General features: G+C 54.6%; 1 protein-coding gene across 1 annotated transcript; it reads right to left on the bottom strand.

Moving 5' to 3' along the window:
- Positions 1-525: 525 nt before the first annotated feature.
- DUSP26 (dual specificity phosphatase 26) lies at positions 526-8,260 on the bottom strand. The gene is made up of 4 exons (XM_075910744.2): positions 7,431-8,260; positions 4,981-5,239; positions 3,599-3,813; positions 526-1,711 (listed from the first exon to the last, which is right to left on the bottom strand). Exons 2-4 carry the CDS (start codon positions 5,157-5,159, stop codon positions 1,512-1,514), a joined length of 594 nt encoding a protein of 197 aa, XP_075766859.2. The 5' UTR covers positions 5,160-5,239; positions 7,431-8,260; the 3' UTR covers positions 526-1,511.
- Between the last annotated feature and the right edge of the window lie 8,530 nt (positions 8,261-16,790).

The following is a 16,790-nucleotide window of genomic DNA, read 5'->3' as shown; positions in this document are numbered from 1 at the left end:
TGCATCTCTGCCTATGTACGGGTAAATATGGAAACATAAAACTTTATGATTTCTATTTCCATTGTGCGTTCTGGTAGAATAGTGCACCTTTTTGTGGTAATGCTGGGGGGCCGCTTAAACGGGGCATAGCTGAGGGCCTCTGCATGTCTGAATCCAGCCCCGGTGTCAGCAGACTTCTGCAGAAACGGCCCCCTGGCCCCCCACCAAAACCAGGACAAAGCTTGCGCCGCCAGCTCATTGTACTCAGCCTTCCCCCCCAGCCTGTTTATAAATACTCTTCTAGAATGAGGCCATGCTACCAATATGGTGCCACAGACTTGCCCACCCCCATCTGAGCAGGGTTGTGGAGGGCTGCTCCCCCCAGATTGTCAATCCCCATCCCCTCTGCTGTATCTGATGGGGGCAGGGGGAGCGGTGAGCACGGGGATTTAAAGGCGCAGTGACTCTTCCTTTTTTGCCTTTTTTTTTTGCTCAACAACTTTGCCCCCCCCCCCCTTTTTTTTTGCTTAACCAATTTTTTCCCCGCCGTGTTCACCATTTTTTTCCTAAGTATCTGGCAACCCTGCTGGTCGGCTGGACCTTTGTCTGCCCTGTAGTGCCAGTAAATTGCGCCCGGAGCTACCAGCGATAGGGCAGCAGCGCTTCTGTTCCACAGTGGGATGCGGTCCCTGAATCCACACAGTCTAAAACAGGACCAGGGAAACTTTTTTGGGCCGGAGGCTGCTGACCCACAGAAAAATTAGTCGGGGGCCGCCCACAAGCGAGAAGCAAAAAAGAGAAACAAATTGTCATAGAGGTGGCCCCGACTGAGAAGGAGAAAGACCTCGCACACCAGAGTCTGGGGCCCAAGTGAGTAGATTTTGTATGTCCCAGTCCCACGGGCTCCCCATTGCTGGTGGGGGGAGCTCTGAGGCTCAGGGGCCAGACCCAGGCAAGCCGGGGGCCGCATTCGGCCTGTTCCCCACCCCTGGGGGTCTGGGCAAACACGCTCCAAACCACAGATGTTTTTCCTCTGGGGTAGCTTTATTCTTACAGGGAAAAGTTTTACACCGAGTGCACCCAAAGTCAATGCCACCAGAAGGCCCTGTTCCCTGGGGCCCATGCCTGGTTCACATGGCCACAAAGAAATGCACGCAGCTAGAATCTCGCAGGAATGGCAGGAAGGGCTGGCGTGGTGCCTGGGTGTGCCCGTTGGCAGAACCAACCCGCGAGGGCTTCCCGGAGCCAGCAGGGTTGGGGTGGGGCAGAAGAAGCCTGAGACAGGATTATAGTCCCTGTGGGGTACACGCTACATCTCGCAGGCTGGAAGGAGGAAGAATATTAGGCCTCTCTAGACCGCAGGGCTGCAGGGCGGGGACCCCTTTGTATAGCTCCCACTCCTCGTGGACTCCACTGGGCAGGTGGCTCGGGGTCGTGGGAGTCACCCTGTGCTTGCCGCGTGTCTGCTCCTCGGTCAGCAGCAGCGTTAGGCTGAGCACCAGGCACCGAACAGCGCCCCCTCCCCTGCCCGCTCACACTCGCCGCTTCAGCCGGAGGGAGTTGTCCAGGGAGACCAGCTGGTGCAGGAAGCCCCGGTTGGGGATGATGCCTCGGTGGTCCTTGACGGTCTTGATGGCTTCCACCAGGGTCATGCGTTGGCGGATCATGAGGTAGGCGAGGACCAAGGTGGCCGAGCGGCTCACCCCGACGGCGCAGTGGACGAGGATCTTCCCTGTGGGGAGAAGGGGAGCGGTGTCACGGAACAGCTGCAACCCCTAGGCCCCACTGCTCTGGGTCAGGGATGTCTAGGAAATAGCCCTTTAACAGTGTGGGGGAGATGGTTACGCCAGTGTAGGCGTTAGGCCGGAGAGGGGCATCCAGGGCTAGTGAGTGGGCCGCACGAGGGGCCCTACTGCAGCCCACGGTCCACACACCCCTTCTCCGCCCCCTTTCCCAAACCTCCGAGGGAAGGGGTCGGGCACTGAATTAGGTTATAGCTGGGGCAGATGATCAGACAACGGCAGAGGAGCAGGGTTCCCTTGGGAAAAAACGTGACACGTCATTGAAAAATCAAAAGCCGAAGGATTTCAGTTCCGAAATGCTGCCGGTTGGCGGTAATTCGGAACGTTCGTGCCCTCATTTTCCACTCTGGTTGGGTGGATCGGTCAGGTGACCTCTGCCATGCTGTACCACAGCCCTTTTCTAGGGAGGGGAAGGGATGCATCATGGGAGTCCCTCTGCCACAATGCATCTTGGGAGGTGGTGTCTGGCTAGGGAGCCTGGTGCCAAAGAGAACGGGGCTACGAGGCCACGGAACTACAACTCCCAGGAGGCTCTGCAGCCGTATGTCCAAATCCAGGTGTTCGCGGGTGGGGCTAAATATTTCAGGGTTTGGCTGAAAATCAAAAACTTTGTGTGTGTGTGTGTGTGTGTGTGTGTGTGTGTGTGAAAAATCCACGGAAATCTTGTGTCAGAGGCAACCCTGGGGGTGGGACATGTGGGGCCAATTTTCTCCATCTGATTTTCTGACGGGCTTGCACTGCGCCTGCTTAGTCACACCGCTGAAGTCGGCTGCCCGCCCTCGGTGCCCCTGCTGCTGGCAGGCCTGGGCTGTCTCCACTTCTCGTGAAAAACGTTTAGTCAAAAGCCCCCCGATCTTCCTTTGAAGCGCAGTTCTGAGAGCTACGTTTCCAACCAGCCTACTCCATGGTCCCCATGAGCCGGCTTCCGGGCCGTGTCTCCTGACTGTGAGAGGCCGAAGATGCTTGTGCCTGCTTTGCACCCCGGGAATCCAGGGCTGGGGACTCCAGATCCACCCCCACCCTGGCATTGGGTTGCCAGATGGTTTAATAAAAAATACCGAACTCCCTCCCCTTCCCTCCCCCCCCAAAAAAACGGGAAAAAATTTTGTTGGGGGGGGGAGGGGAAAGGACTGACCACGGCCGAAATACAGTTGCAGCCCCTTTAATTCCCAGCCCACTCCAGCCTGAGTTGCACCGTGTGTCCCAACCACCCTTCTGTTGAACGCCCAAGCCGGGAAAAACATTTTACATGTCTGGTATTTTCTGCATTTTTTTACCGGACGGAAGGCACAAATACCAGGCTCCCCAGTTCAATACCGGACTCCTGGCAACCCTAAATTGCCAGCAGCTGCATCCACCCCCTGCACCATAGGAATTCCCTGTGTCATGAGACGAAGGGATCCCCCTCAGATCTGGGACGTGCCACCAGGAGGGCATGAACAGGCCAGCCCATGGCCCAGAACTGGGGCTCAGGTCTCCTCCCGATGGATGGGGGGAGGGGTCTGGTCTGGTGAGGCAGAGGAGGCCAGATCCGGAGCTCAAAGGAGCATCGCACTGTTCCAGCGTGGTGTCGCTGGTGCCCGCTTCGCAGACCCAGGAGGAAGTGGCTGGATTCGGGAAGTTTCTATGAGCCATGCGCTCCTCACCTGGGGAAGGGCTGTGGAGGCGGGAGAGAGGATCCCCAGGTCTTGCTCAGCACAGAACCCCGGGTGGCGCATTGATAAGGGAAGAAGGTCATTAGAGACGAGGGGTCTCTCCTCTTTCCCGGCCAAGCTCCTGGTCCCAGCCCCTCCTCCAACCCTTCCCCTTCCCCATACCTCCTCTCTCGCTCAGCGCCTGGTGGATGAAGTCGGCGGCGGGGTGGAAGTAGGGGCTCATGTCGAAGCTGGGCGAGTCGTGGGCCTCGATGCCTAGGTAGCGGATGCCGGTGCCCTCATAAAACTCGGCGCCTCCTCGCCACTTGCTGTGCGAGGCGTTGAGGACGTGGGTGATGCGCAGGTGGGCCAGCTCCCGCCGATTGGCTGCTATATCTCTGCAGAGAGGGGTGCGGAGGGTTACAACGGAGCCCATGGGGGGACTTGATGTGGAGGCAACGGATGGGCCAGGCTGGCGTGGATTTATAGGAGGGAGCAGATCTGATGAAGGGGGGGAGGGGAGGGAAAGAGGGGGAGCCATTTTGTGGGGACACCCAAAAATGAAAATATAAGAACGTCTGTCGCTCCTTACCCAGTAACACACATCTCTCTCTGGGTATGTCTACACTACCACCCTAGTTCGAACTAGGGTGGTTAATGTAGGCAACCGGAGTTGCAAATGAAGCTTGGGATTTGAATTTGTGTGATTTGGTGTGTAGAGGGTGAATAAAGAAAAGTTATTTATTAGTTCCCTAAATGGAAGAACTAGAGGACACCAAATGAAATTAATGGGTAGCAGGTTTAAAACGAATAAAAGAATGTTCTTCTTCACACAGCACATAGTCAACCTGTGGAACTCCTTGCCAGAGGAGGCTGTGAAGGCTAGGACTATAATAGAGTTTAAAGAGAAGCTAGATAATTTCCTGGAGGTTAGGTCTATAAAAGGCTGTTAGCCAGGGGATAAAATGGTGTCCTTGGCCTCTGTTTGTCAGAGGCTGGAGAGGGATGGCAGGAGACAAATCGCTTGATCATTGTCTTCGGTCCACCCTCTCTGGGGCACTTGGCACTGGCCCCTGTCGGCAGACAGGATACTGGGCTAGATGGATGTTTGGTCTGACCCAATACGGCCGTTCTTATGTTCTTATATATGGGATATTCTGACCAATCATTCTTTTATCCACTACAATTGGCGAGTAACATGGTAACAGCATCCTGACGAGTTAATAGTTTAGCTCGGCTAATAATTAAATCTCGCCGCGTTTTACTATCATGTGCTGCAGAGAGCTGTGGGAGAGACATTAAGAAACCCCTCACAGCTTCTCTGTTTGAGAATCAAACGCTTCATCACCCTTGCTCCCAACTGGGGTGCTTGCTGTGTTAGGTGTGTGTGTGGTCGGTCTGGTCAAGGGGACACACACACACACACACACACACACACACACACACACACACACACAATGCTACTGAGTCTCTGCCCCTCTTCCTCCCCACCCCCCCTTTTCCCCCTCCCCCACCTGTCGCCCCACACACAACCAGAACCCCCCACCCCCTGGGCCCGTCCTTACTGGTCTCCCAGATAGAGTCCTGGCCAGACCTCGTCGACATGGTTACAGGCCGTCTTCCCCGTGTACAGCAGCCTCTCCAGCTCGAAGACGCTGAGGATGGAGGGGCTGCCGGCGTCTTCCTGAGCCCTCCGGCTGGGTGACCTGGAGCTGCTTCTGGAGAACCTGGACATGAACGCCATTGGAGCTGCCGAGACGCACGACGCATCCCTGTGTGGCCCGGGACGACAAGGCTGCTGCTGCTGCCACCCACAGCCCTGTCCTGTAAGGAGCGGAGAAAACCAGGTGGTGTTAGCAGGGGCGTATTGCCCAGCCATGATGAGCTCAGACAGACAGACATGCTGGGCCCCTGGGATGGGGGTGAGGTGATGAGCGCTCTCTCTCTCTCTCTCTCTCTCTCTCACACACACACACACACACACACACACACATTGGGCCCCTGGAATGGGGATGAGGTGATGAGCTCTCTCTCTCTCTCTCTCTCTCTCTCTCTCACACACACACACACACACACATTGGGCTCCTGGAATGGGGATGAGGTGATGAGCTCTCTCTCTCTCTCTCTCTCTCTCTCTCTCTCACACACACACACATTGGGCCCCTGGAATGGGGATGAGGTGATGAGCTCTCTCTCTCTCTCTCTCTCTCTCTCTCTCTCTCTCTCACACACACACACACACACACACATTGGGCCCCTGGAATGGGGATGAGGTGATGAGCTCTCTCTCTCTCTCTCTCTCTCTCTCTCTCTCTCTCTCTCTCACACACACACACACACAGCCCCCGTAACACACAAACACACACAGTCACACACACATTGGGCCCCTGGGATGGAGGTGAGGTGATGAGCTCACACACACACACACACACACACACACACGTTGGGCCCCTGGAACACATACACACACACACACATATTCGTGGGGCCCCTAGAATGGCGGTGAGTGGGTCGTGTATCAGAACTAGGGGTGCCCAGTTCTGGTTAATTGGTTAACCCGTTAAACGGTGGGTTAACCTAATGTTTCACCAGTTAAGCAACTAACTCGGGATCCGGGATGTCGCACCAGCCATCCCCCGCCAGCGGGGCTCCCGCCCCCAGCTCCCAGTCCCTGCTCGGGGGCTGAGGCTGTGGCCAACTTCCATCTCTCAGCCCCCGCTGAAGCAACCCCTGTCTGCGGTGGGCCCCTGTGGGGCAGGAGCAGCCCCCTGCCCACGACAGGTGGGGGCCGCTCCCGCCCCACAGGTTACCGGTTAACTGGCTTTGCGGTTCACCTTTCACGCCCCTAATCGGAAGCCTCCTAAGAGTCCCACAGCGGCCCAGAGTGACCTAGCCGCAGGCGGGTCCCCGGGGTCAGGATGGAGGCCGTGCATCTGAAGCAGCCCTCCTGCAAAGTGGGGGGCGTTTGGGGCAGAGTCAGGGCTCTGTGAGCCCAGCCCCGGAGGAAGCGGGGGCACTGAAAACCACGGGTGACCCCCCTTTACAGCAAAGGGGCACCATTCCAGCTCTGCTCTGCGGGGTCCGCGCCGCGCTGGCAGGAGCAGACTCCCCCGGGTTTTCTATTTAGGGAGCTGCCCAGCTGCTGCCGGAACCGGCCAGCGGGCACGGCCTGCCAGTCACGATGCCCGCTGGAGAGCCGGCGGCGCCAGCCTGTGACGGGAGGAGCTGGCAGGCCGGGAGGACCGGGCAGGGTGCCAGGCTGGAAGGAGAAGCAGGTGGAGGGTTTCGTAGGGTGCCACATGGGGCCTCAGCCTCTCGCGTCGCAGCAAACAGCCGCATGGGGGAGGGGGGCTGTTTTCACTGCACTTGGGACAGCAGCCTCCGGGCGCCTTCGAAAAGCGGGAGGCTGCTCCCAGGGGGGAGGCCTTAATTGTGGGGCACGAGAGTTTTATTTCTAAGCGATAGAGGCCGGACCCCAGGCCCGTCGGCTAGTCACTAAACGGGTCTGTTTTGCACCTGGCTTCCTTGCATTCGGGGCTGGTCCTACTGCCGACCCACCACCAGCCCTGTGTAACGGGCTCCAGCAGCCCCTCCAGGCTCCCTGCCACCCCCGGGGGTCCTACCACCTGCTGTCTCTATGGAGTCTGCAGCCTGTAGTCCCTTGGGTCCAGCCCACCTGCCTGGGAGGTTCTGCTGCCCCTGGGGGTCCCACCCCCGGCCCCAGGCTCTGCTCCTGGCCTTGGCCCCTGGGGGTCCCACCCCCGGCCTCCAGCTGCAGCAAAAGTTCCCAACTCGCCTGGACCAGGCAGGGCAGAAGCCTTTTGCAGCAATCGCGTTGGGTCTGTCTAGTTTGGGAGAGTCGGCAACCCAGTGGGCGACGAGATGAACGGGGTATAAGAGGGGGGACATCTCGGCACCCCACCCACGATTTAGTTCCAGCACCACTGAGCCTCCCAGGACAACCCCACCCAGGTGGGGGACGGACCCAGCCTTGAACAGGTTCAGCCCTGGGAACCTTTTTCTCCTTTTCCGCCTTCCTCCTCCGTGCAGCCAGCCGAGCGCCGCTGCCGCTGCCGCCACGGACGAGTGGCCTGGAGCTGCCTCCACGGTTCCGGGCACCCGTCCAACGTGTCACATCTCGGCTTCGTTCCCCTCAGCGGCGCCGCACTCGCCACCTGGCTGCAGAGGCTCCCGGGGGAGGGGGAGGAAAGGGAGGGAATTCAGAGTCGCTGGCCGGCTCGGCCCGTCCGTTCGGTCGCTCTGGCGCCCGGCCCTCGGCAGCGGCCAGCAGCCGGGGACGTCCAGCCTCTAGATGCCTACCGGAGTGCGCACAGAAGATGGAAACAGCGTGAGGGCCCAGCGGAATTCGGGAGGGATCGAGAGGGACCTGCTGGTCGCGTCCCTGCCTACTGACCTCGCAGCAGGGTTTTCTGGAGGCTGCTTTGGAGATGGTTGTGCAGGGCATGGAACAGACTAGTCTGGAGCCAGGGGTTCCCGTCAGCCCTGTGTGGCTGCCCAGAGAGTAATAGCAGCAGCATATACCATGGTTCCAGCTGCCCTGTGTCTCCTGCACTTTGCTGAATGTTTGTTCTGCTGGGTTGGGGAATAACATAGGAACAGCCAGACTGGATCAGACCAAAGGTCCATCCAGCCCAGTGTCCTGTCTGCCGACAGTGGCCAAGGCCAGGTGCCCCAGAGGGAGTGAACAGAACCGGGAATCATTATGTGATCCACCCCCTGTCATCCGTTTCCAGACAAACAGAGACTAGAGATACCATCCCCACCCATCCTGACTAATAAATATTGATGGATGTTACCTCCATGAATGTATCTAGTTCTTTTTTTTAACCTTGTTAAAATCCTGGTCTTTACAACATCCTCTGGCAAGGAGTTCCACAGGTTGCCTGTGTCCTGAGTGAAGAAAAACTTCCTTTGGTTTGTTTTAAACCTGCTACCTATTGATTCCATTTGGTGACCCTCTACTACTTATGTTATGGGAGCAAGCAAATAATTTTTCCCTATTCACTTTCTCCATACCTGTCAATATTTTATTAACCTCTATCATATCCCCATGTAGTCTCCTCTTTTCTGAGCTGAAAAGTCCCTGTCTTTTTAATCTCTCATCATATGGCAGCTGTTCCAAACCCTTAATCCTTTGTGTTACCCTTTTCTGAACCTTTTCCAATGCCAGGAGATCAATGCCAATAAATACCTGGCAAGCTTGAGGACAGCACTCTACCGCCTGGTACAGCCAGGGCTCCCGCTGTCAGCCCCAGGTGGCTGCCCAGGTACAGCCGGGGCTCCCGCTGTCAGCCCCAGGTGGCTGCCCAGGTACAGCCAGGGCTCCCGCTGTCAGCCCCAGATGGCTGCCCGGGTACAGCCGGGGCTCCTGCTGTCAGCCCCAGGTGGCTGCTCCCCTGCCAACTTGGGAAATAGAAAAGGGGACCCCACTTCACCCTCGCCAGGCCTGAAGGGAAGAGCGTGGGGGTCTGAGCAGATGAGGCGAGCGCAGAGCAGGGGGTTGAACTGAGGATAGTGAGAGTCTGTGGGGTGGGAGGCTGAACTGATGGAGGGGGGGTGATGATGAGGGCTGGGGTCTAAATGGAGGGGGAGACCTAATAGGGGACAGGGTTCACTTCTGGCTAGGAGACGGCCATATGCAGGAGCCAAGGGCTCTGTAGCAGGGGCCAAAATTACCTTCTTCGGCACATGTGGAAGTGTGGGGGACACGTCTGGTCACATATGCACCCCGGGGGGTGCCCAGGGGAGTTCAAACAGCAAGAGTCTGGCTGACCCCCCCCCCCACTAGAATGTTGTTTTAATGTAGCATGCTTTGGGGGCCACGAGTTTGGGGAGGGAGGGGGGCGGGCGAAGGTGACACGACCGGACCTGTGCTGCTGCCTTTTCACGGCCGGTTTTGGCTGCACGGGTTGGATGAAAGCGAGTCAGGGTATTTCCTGCCTGAGCTGCAAACCCACCTTCGACTGCAGGGCGGGCAGCCCTGAGCATTGGTGGGACAGGCCTGCGTAAGGCTCTAGGCCTCGTCTCCTGCCCCAGCCCCCCGTCGATGAGCAAGGGGCGGTAGTGGGTGAATATCACCAATTGCTACCTGAGATAGGGGACCTCGAAGCAGACCCCCCCAAACACCATTGTGGTCGGTGTATGTGGTGATTCTTGCTCCCAGGTACCTGGCTGCCTCCACCGCCCCTGCCCCCCACATGCTGCACTTGGAGGGAGACAGATAGACAGACACATCCTGCCTACACTCACGGCTTCTCTGCACAGCCACGGGCTCTCTGAGGACAGGCTGCCCACCCCCACATGCTCACAAGGAGACAGAAAGACAGGCAGACAGACGGGAAGCAGGCAGGAGACAGCCCCCCCTCCCAGCCCGTTACTCTACCTTTGTGCAGGCTGCGATTTCTCTGCTCAGGGGGAGTTTTCTAGCCCGATCCGGTCGGCCATGTCTTCCTGCCGCTGCAGCTCTTGCTGCTGCCACGGCTGCTGGAGAAAGGCTGATGTAGGAACATCTATTTTAAGCCATGACATGTCCAGAGGCAGGTTTGTTTATATCATATGTGTGTGTGTGTGTGTGTGTGTGTGTGTGTGTGTGTGGGGCGGGGGGGGGGGGAAGTTGGAAAGGGAGAGAGAGAAAGCAGAGGGAGACTGGTACAAACCCTGCATGCAAACGCACATATGAATATGCATGCACACGCTCACACAATCACACATATAACCCCCCCCCCCACACACACAGCCACGAGAATGTGCACATCCAAAAACTCACATCCAAACCCACACAAGTTCTTCATCCCCACTGCCTCGATACACAGCTAGTACAGGAAATAAAAAAGGAAAGGTGGTTTATTCTACTGATGGAAAGCTCTATATGACGGCACCTCTGAACAGCAGGGCTAAAGTGGAATTAAGCTACATAACTTCAGCTACATCAGTTGCGTAGCTGAAGTTGAAATAGCTTAATTTGGCTTTTGGCACTGTCTGCACAGCAGGAAGTCGAAGGAAGGACACTCTTCCTCTGAGTCTACACTACACTTCTTTTTTGGAAAAAGGTACGTAAATTGCACTCTGCAATTCGCATACTGTTTTCTGATTCTTTTTCCAGAAGAGGCTTTTCCAGAATTTGGCTCATCTACTCTGGGCCAAATTTTGGAAAAACCTCCTCTTTCGGAAGAGCCCTTCTTCCTCGTGAAAAACATTTCGGAAGAGCAGACACGTTCCCTGGACGTGGGGGAGTTTTTCCGGGATACGTCTCTGGTATCCCAGAAAAACTCCGTAGCATAGATGTAGCCTGACTTCCCTTACTCCTCGTGAAATGAAGGCTACAGGAGTCAGAGTAAGAAACCCTCCAGCTCGCCATTATTTCGATGTTAAGGCTTGTAGTGTAGACCCGCTCTGTGTTATTCTGAAATAACGCTGCTGTGTAGACATACCCTGAGAGCTAGCCAGAAGTACGAATACTAATAACTGGGAAGAGAGTCATAGGCTGTGTCTAGACTGGCAAGTTTTTCCGCAAAATCAGTCGCTTTTCCGGAAAAACTTGCCAGCTGTCTACACTTGAATTTCCACAAGAACACTGACGATCTCATGTAAGATCGTCAGTGTTCTTGCAGAAATACCATGCTGCTCCCATTTGGGCAAAAGCCCTCTTGCGCAAATCATTTGCGCAAGAGGGCCAGTGTAAACAGCACAGTACTGTTTTCCACAAAAAAGCCCCGATTGCGAAAATGGCAATCAGGGCTTTTTTGTGGAAAACTGCGTCTAGATTGGCCACGGACGCTTTTCCGCAAAAAGTGCTTTTGTGGAAAAGCAGCCTGCCAATCTAGACGCGATTTTTCCGAAAATGCTTTTAGCAGAAAACTTTTCCGTTAAAAGCATTTCCGGAAAATCATGCCAGTGTAGACGTAGCCGTAGAGTTTAAGACCAGAAGGGAGGGCCAGCTCATCCAGTTTGAGCTCCTCTCACAGGACCCCAACACCACCCAGCACCCACACCCTAAACCCAACACCTGAAAATAAACCCAAGTGTGAGAGCCGGCAGGAGACTAGACTATACACCAGCAGCTTTCCATTTTTTTTCTCCTGAGCCAGTTGAAGACAATTGTTGATGCTGTGACCCAACATTATTTGACTGGAGTTTGGGCTCCGGGGTGGGGCGGAGGAGGGGCGCTTTGGGGTGCAGAGGGGGCTCCGACTATGAGGGGGGGCATGGCTGGGGCAGGAGGGGCTGACCTTGAGCGGCTCGCAGTCAGTGGTGCAGCACGGAGGCTAAGGCAGCTTCCTGCCTCTCCTGGCACTGCTGACCCTGTGGTGCCCCAGAAGTAGCCGGCAGCCAGTTCCCAGCCAATGGGAGTGTGGAGCTAGTGTTCGAGGTTTAGGTTCAGGGCCAGCCTTACCAGGAAGCAAACTGAGGTGGCCGCCTCAGGTGCCAGACTTTGGTGGAGGGGACACCAGTAGGACCCAGAGAATTGAGACCTGTCAAAGTTTTGGCCCAAGCGAGGGGGCATGGGGCGTCATTTGAGCTCCCCGCCTCTGGTGCAAAAACGTTGTGGGCCGGCCCTGTTTAAGTTAGACATTAGCAAAAACTTCCTACCTGTCAGGATGGTGAAGCACTGGAATCAATTGCCCAGGGCAGGGGTCACCAACCGGTAGATCAGGATCGACTGGCAGATCTTGGCGCCTCTGACAGGTGACCTCGACTGGTTTGGCCACGAGTCTATCAAGTATGGGCACTTCAGCTGCCCTTCCCCCTGCTGTTGTGCAGTCCTGCCCTTTGCTTTGGAGCTGCCTCTGCCCACACCTAGGAGCCTCCTGCTTGCTGTGCAGGGCAGGGGAGGGAGAAGAGGACTGCTGGTGCCCCCTCTCCCACCCTGGATCCTATCTCCACAGAGCAGAGAGGGGGCATAATAGGATTTAGGATGGAATTTGCTGGCTGCTTTTGGGAGTGGTGCAGGGCCAGAGCAAGCCTGCCTTAGGCCCACTGTAGGAGCTACCTGAAGTAAGCAGTGCCCAGTAGGATCCCACATCCTGAAACCCTACCCCAACCATGAACCTCTTCCTGTACTCCAGGCCCCTGTCCTAGCCCCAAGCACTCCTGCATCCAAACATCCTCCCAGAGCCTGAACTTAGAACCCCCTCTGACACCTCAACTGTCTGCCCCAAGCCCAGCTCAGAGCCCCTCTCCCACTCCAAATCCCTTAATCCAAGACCAGAGCCTGCGCCCCAACCCTCTGCCCCAGCCTGGTGAAAGTGAGGGAGGAGGCAGAGGGATGGAGTAAGCAGGGGTGGGGTCTCAGAGAAGTGATCTCCTGCTTAAAAAGGTTGGAGACCCCTGGCCTAGGGAGGTTGTGGAGTCTCTACCATTGGAGATTTTAAAGAGCGGGTTAGATAAACACCAGGTCTAGATGGTGCTTGGTCCTGCCAGGAGGGCAGGGGCCTGAGTCAATGACCTCTCGAGGTCCCTTCCAGTTCTACGATTCTGTGACAGAGACTGAATTTCCCACTGGTACTTGGAAATGTCACGACAGAGAAACATTGGCCCGGCGGTGTGGGGGAAAGGCTGCCCCATGTAGTATTTTTGGTATGTTTATAAGAAGCCCATGGGATCTTTTTCAAGGGAAAAGGCAATATGCTGTGTGTATTAAAAGTACAGTATGAGACGCAGCATATGCATCTACACACACACACACACACACACACACACACACACACCCTGCAGATGATTTATTGTGACCAGTCTGTCGTGGCTCAAATCAATCTTATTGGCAGAGTCAGACTGAACATGGGTCTTTCGATCACGATTTGAGGTTCCTCTGAGCCTTTGCTTGCAGGTCCCAACTCAGAGTCTTATGGCAAAAGCCCGCCACTTCATACATGCCCATTCCCATGGGAGGCTCTGGGGTTTGCAGTGTCCTTCTGCAAACATTCATCCGTCGATGGTGATTCCAGGGTTTTCCACAGTTATTCGTTGACCGCAATTGTCAGGCTTCCCATCAGATCTCTTGGTTGTGTCTCAGTCTTGGGAGGAGGGGGGAATGTCTGCCTGTCACCAGGGCTCATCTATTCTGCCAATTTAATTCAGCCTCAGGCAGCAGGGATATTTCCTGGTTATCTTCAAGGTCCCCACAGCTTCTGGACCATCTGGGCATTGGTTGTGGCTTTCACACACACCCCTCCTCTACACACACCACACAATTTTGCAGAGCATTTCAGAAAAGGCAGTCATAGTTACTAGAAGACACAACTCAGTTTGCAACGCAGGACATTGGCTAATCAGGAGAAACTAGGCCTATGCAAATGCCATGGAAATTTGCATATCTTCTTCCGATCTTGCTTTCGAAAGAGGATCTTTCGAAAGTGAAAGTAGTCTGGATGCGTTTTTTTCAGAAAAAAAACCCCTTTTTCGAAAAAAACCCCGCCCCTCCTTAAAAAAAATGAGGTTTACGCGGTTTTTTCAAAAAAGGGTTTTTTTCCTGAAAAAACGGCATCTAGACTACTTTCATTTTCGAAAGATCCTCTTTCAAAAGTGAGATCGGAAGAAGATATGCAAATTGCCACTGAATTTGTATATCCTTTTGGAAAAAAACGTAGTTTAGATGTACCCAGGGTGAAATAGAAGCCTACAGATAAGCAAGTCATTACACATCACATTTATATTTTTATATCAAATCTAAAATGCTACATTTTGGCTACACCTTTAATGTGGATAAATGGAAGCCTTTGCTTTCCTGGGCCACTGGTCAAGGACTGTTCATCAGTTCACAATTTACATTGAAAAAAAAAGCTACAAATATCTATCACTCCAGTGTAAATCTGAATAAAAAAAAGTCGTTGGGAAATAAAATTAGGTAGATAAATGTTTTGGCTTAGTGCTGCCTTAGGGCACTTTCTGGTCATTTAACTGGAGGATTTTCGTTCTGGATGTTTTTACTGCAATAATAATAATGGAGATGCTTTGAAAAGTAGCCAGACTCAGTAGCAGAGCCAACGACTGCCTTTCACATAATGAAATCTCAGGCACTTTGAAATGCCTGGGCAGCCACATGGAGCAAAAATGTCAACAAGCCATCTCCCGATTAAGTTAAGGGAAGTCGCTCGGATATGACGAGCAGAGCGATGGGCACAAGCCATCCCTCCCCCACTAACGCTTCTCCCCGCGCATTGGACGTGGAGCAGAAAGCAACCGGCTCCCTCTTTGTTGGGTGGGGTTTTGACTTGCCGAGAGGCTCAGGGAATTCGTATGAAGCTCGCCTCTTTCAAAGAGAAGGGGCAGCTCCGAGCAGAGGAATTGGTCTGCAGGCTCAGAGGAAATGTGGGTGCAATTTGGGTCCTGTATGCAGGACTGGGCGTTTGATTGACCCCAGCAGAGGATCTGGCCTTGCCAGCCCCTTTGCAAGCCTTATGGGATAGGAGTTACGAACACTCCTTAATGCCACCGTCTTGACATAAGATGGACTCCACAGAGTCCAGCTGTCACAGAAGCCAGTTTCACCTTCCTGCATGCAGCCTTGTTAAGACAACACTCAGCCACGATGGCATGTTAGTTCTCGGCTGATGTAATTCTGCCAACATTGACACAAGCAACCCCAGCGCTGAACATGTATAGGCTGAACCTCTCTAGTCCGGCTCTCTCTGGTCCAGCAACCTCCGTGGTCCGGCATGATTTGAGTTAGCCATATATCCACTGATCAAGGGTGTGGCCAAGTTTCCCGCGGTCCCCAAAAGTTTGTTGACTGCCACCAGTCCTGTTCTGTGCTGTTATTTAGCTCTAATTTACCCCCAAATGTCTTCTAAGAGCCCACGAAGCAGTAGGAGTGTTGGTGATGCTGAGACAATATTGACCTCCTGTAGTTTGACAAATTCTCTGGCTCGGCACCAATCAGGTGCCGAGGGTGCTGGACTAGAGAAATTCCACCTGTATATGGTATCTATGTTCCTTTGCCTTCCCAGAGAAGAGAAGTGGGAGAGGAACCCCTGGCCTACTCAATGCTAAGTAAGCGCGTGGCAAGAATCCAATGTGAGCTGGCAGGATAGCTTGGGTTATTGTGGACAATGTAAAAGAGAGAGAGAAAGGGAAGAATTTAGCCCTGCCTGTTGTCCCTGTGCAAGAGGAACAGCAGCCAAAAAGGGTGGCAAAGCAGCCCCATGGAGAATACCACCAGGAAAGGGTCGGGCATAGTTGACAATACACCCCCCGGGATGCAAGGGCTCCTGGTGCAGAGGGTATGCCAGCAGCAGGAGTGAGACGAGATGGTCAGCAGTGTTCCCTGGCAGCTGAGAGCTTGGGTGACCATCCAGGCAAAATTCAAATGCCACCCAGTTGATTAGCGGATTGCCCACAGCCAGCACCGTGTGTTTCTCTTGGTGGTGCACATCTGCACATGCCTCGGTGCACATAACCAAATTTATTCCACACATGGATGGAAAAAAAATAGAGGGAACACGGGTGACCAGTCTTAGCTATTCACAGGTACCCCCCGTGCCCGGAGCGGCTTTTGAAGTCAGGGCACGAGGGCTGTTTTATTCTGTTCTACAGGCCAAATTAGCCCCCAGCAACCCCACAACAGGCGAGATGCATGCGACCCCCAGCACGCCCTCCCTATGCTGGGCTCAGTGCCAGGGCAGGACTAAATGCAGGCGAGGGAGACAGAGCTGCAGAGCCTGCAAGAGACACAAAGGAAACAGGCTCCTTGGTGGCGGAGTTCACGGATGCAGCCACTGGGGGCTGCTCTTGTTATACATAAATCACCTTCAGGCGCATTGTTTGGACTGCAGCGAAACAGAGAGCGGAGCAGGAGGGAATAAATGGCAGGCGCTTCAGAACCGCTGCTTCCCAGCTTTGGATTCCAGATGCATGCAGATGTGCTGCGGCCCTCTCAGCCCTCTTTTAAAGATCAGAGATCAATCACCAGGGATTTATACACTGAGCATGGCACATCCAACGGCCACCTGGAAAGTGCGGGAGCCAGAAGTTGATTATATTCGCTCATAAACAAGAGAGGATTTACATGTTTCCGTGATCAGCTGCCATCCAATAGACTGATCACAGAAGGAAGCTGGCAGAGAGAGACAGTGTAGCGGACGAGGCACACGTGGCTGCAATGCAGCAGGGTGAATCATAGAACCATAGAGCTGGAAGAGACCTCAGAAGGTCATCAAGTCCAGCCCCCAGCCCTAGACAGGACCAATCCCGACTAAATCAACCCGGCCAGGGCTTTGTCAAGCCGAGACTTAAGCACCTCTAGGGATGGAGACTCCACTACTTCCCTAGGGAACCCATCCCAGTGCTTCACCACCCTCCTAGGGAAATAGTTTTCCCTAATATCCAACCTGGACCTCTCCCACTGCAATTTGAGACC

This window comes from Pelodiscus sinensis, chromosome 28, assembly GCF_052426305.1.
Source record: "Pelodiscus sinensis isolate ZL-2025 chromosome 28, ASM5242630v1, whole genome shotgun sequence".
Taxonomy (NCBI): domain Eukaryota; kingdom Metazoa; phylum Chordata; order Testudines; family Trionychidae; genus Pelodiscus; species Pelodiscus sinensis.
The sequence above is the reverse complement of the archived record's forward strand: the minus strand, read 5'-3'. Positions and strand labels throughout refer to the sequence as shown.

Excerpts from the sequence above, each read along its gene's own strand:
- DUSP26 (XM_075910744.2), bottom strand. The coding sequence starts at position 5,159 with ATGGCGTTCATGTCCAGGTTCTCCAGAAGCAGCTCCAGGTCACCCAGC. Across the intron at positions 3,814-4,980 it reads GGACTCTATCTGGGAGACCA|AGATATAGCAGCCAATCGGC; the intron begins GTAAGGACGGGC and ends CCCTCTCTGCAG. Across the intron at positions 1,712-3,598 it reads GGCGCTGAGCGAGAGAGGAG|GGAAGATCCTCGTCCACTGC; the intron begins GTATGGGGAAGG and ends TTCTCCCCACAG.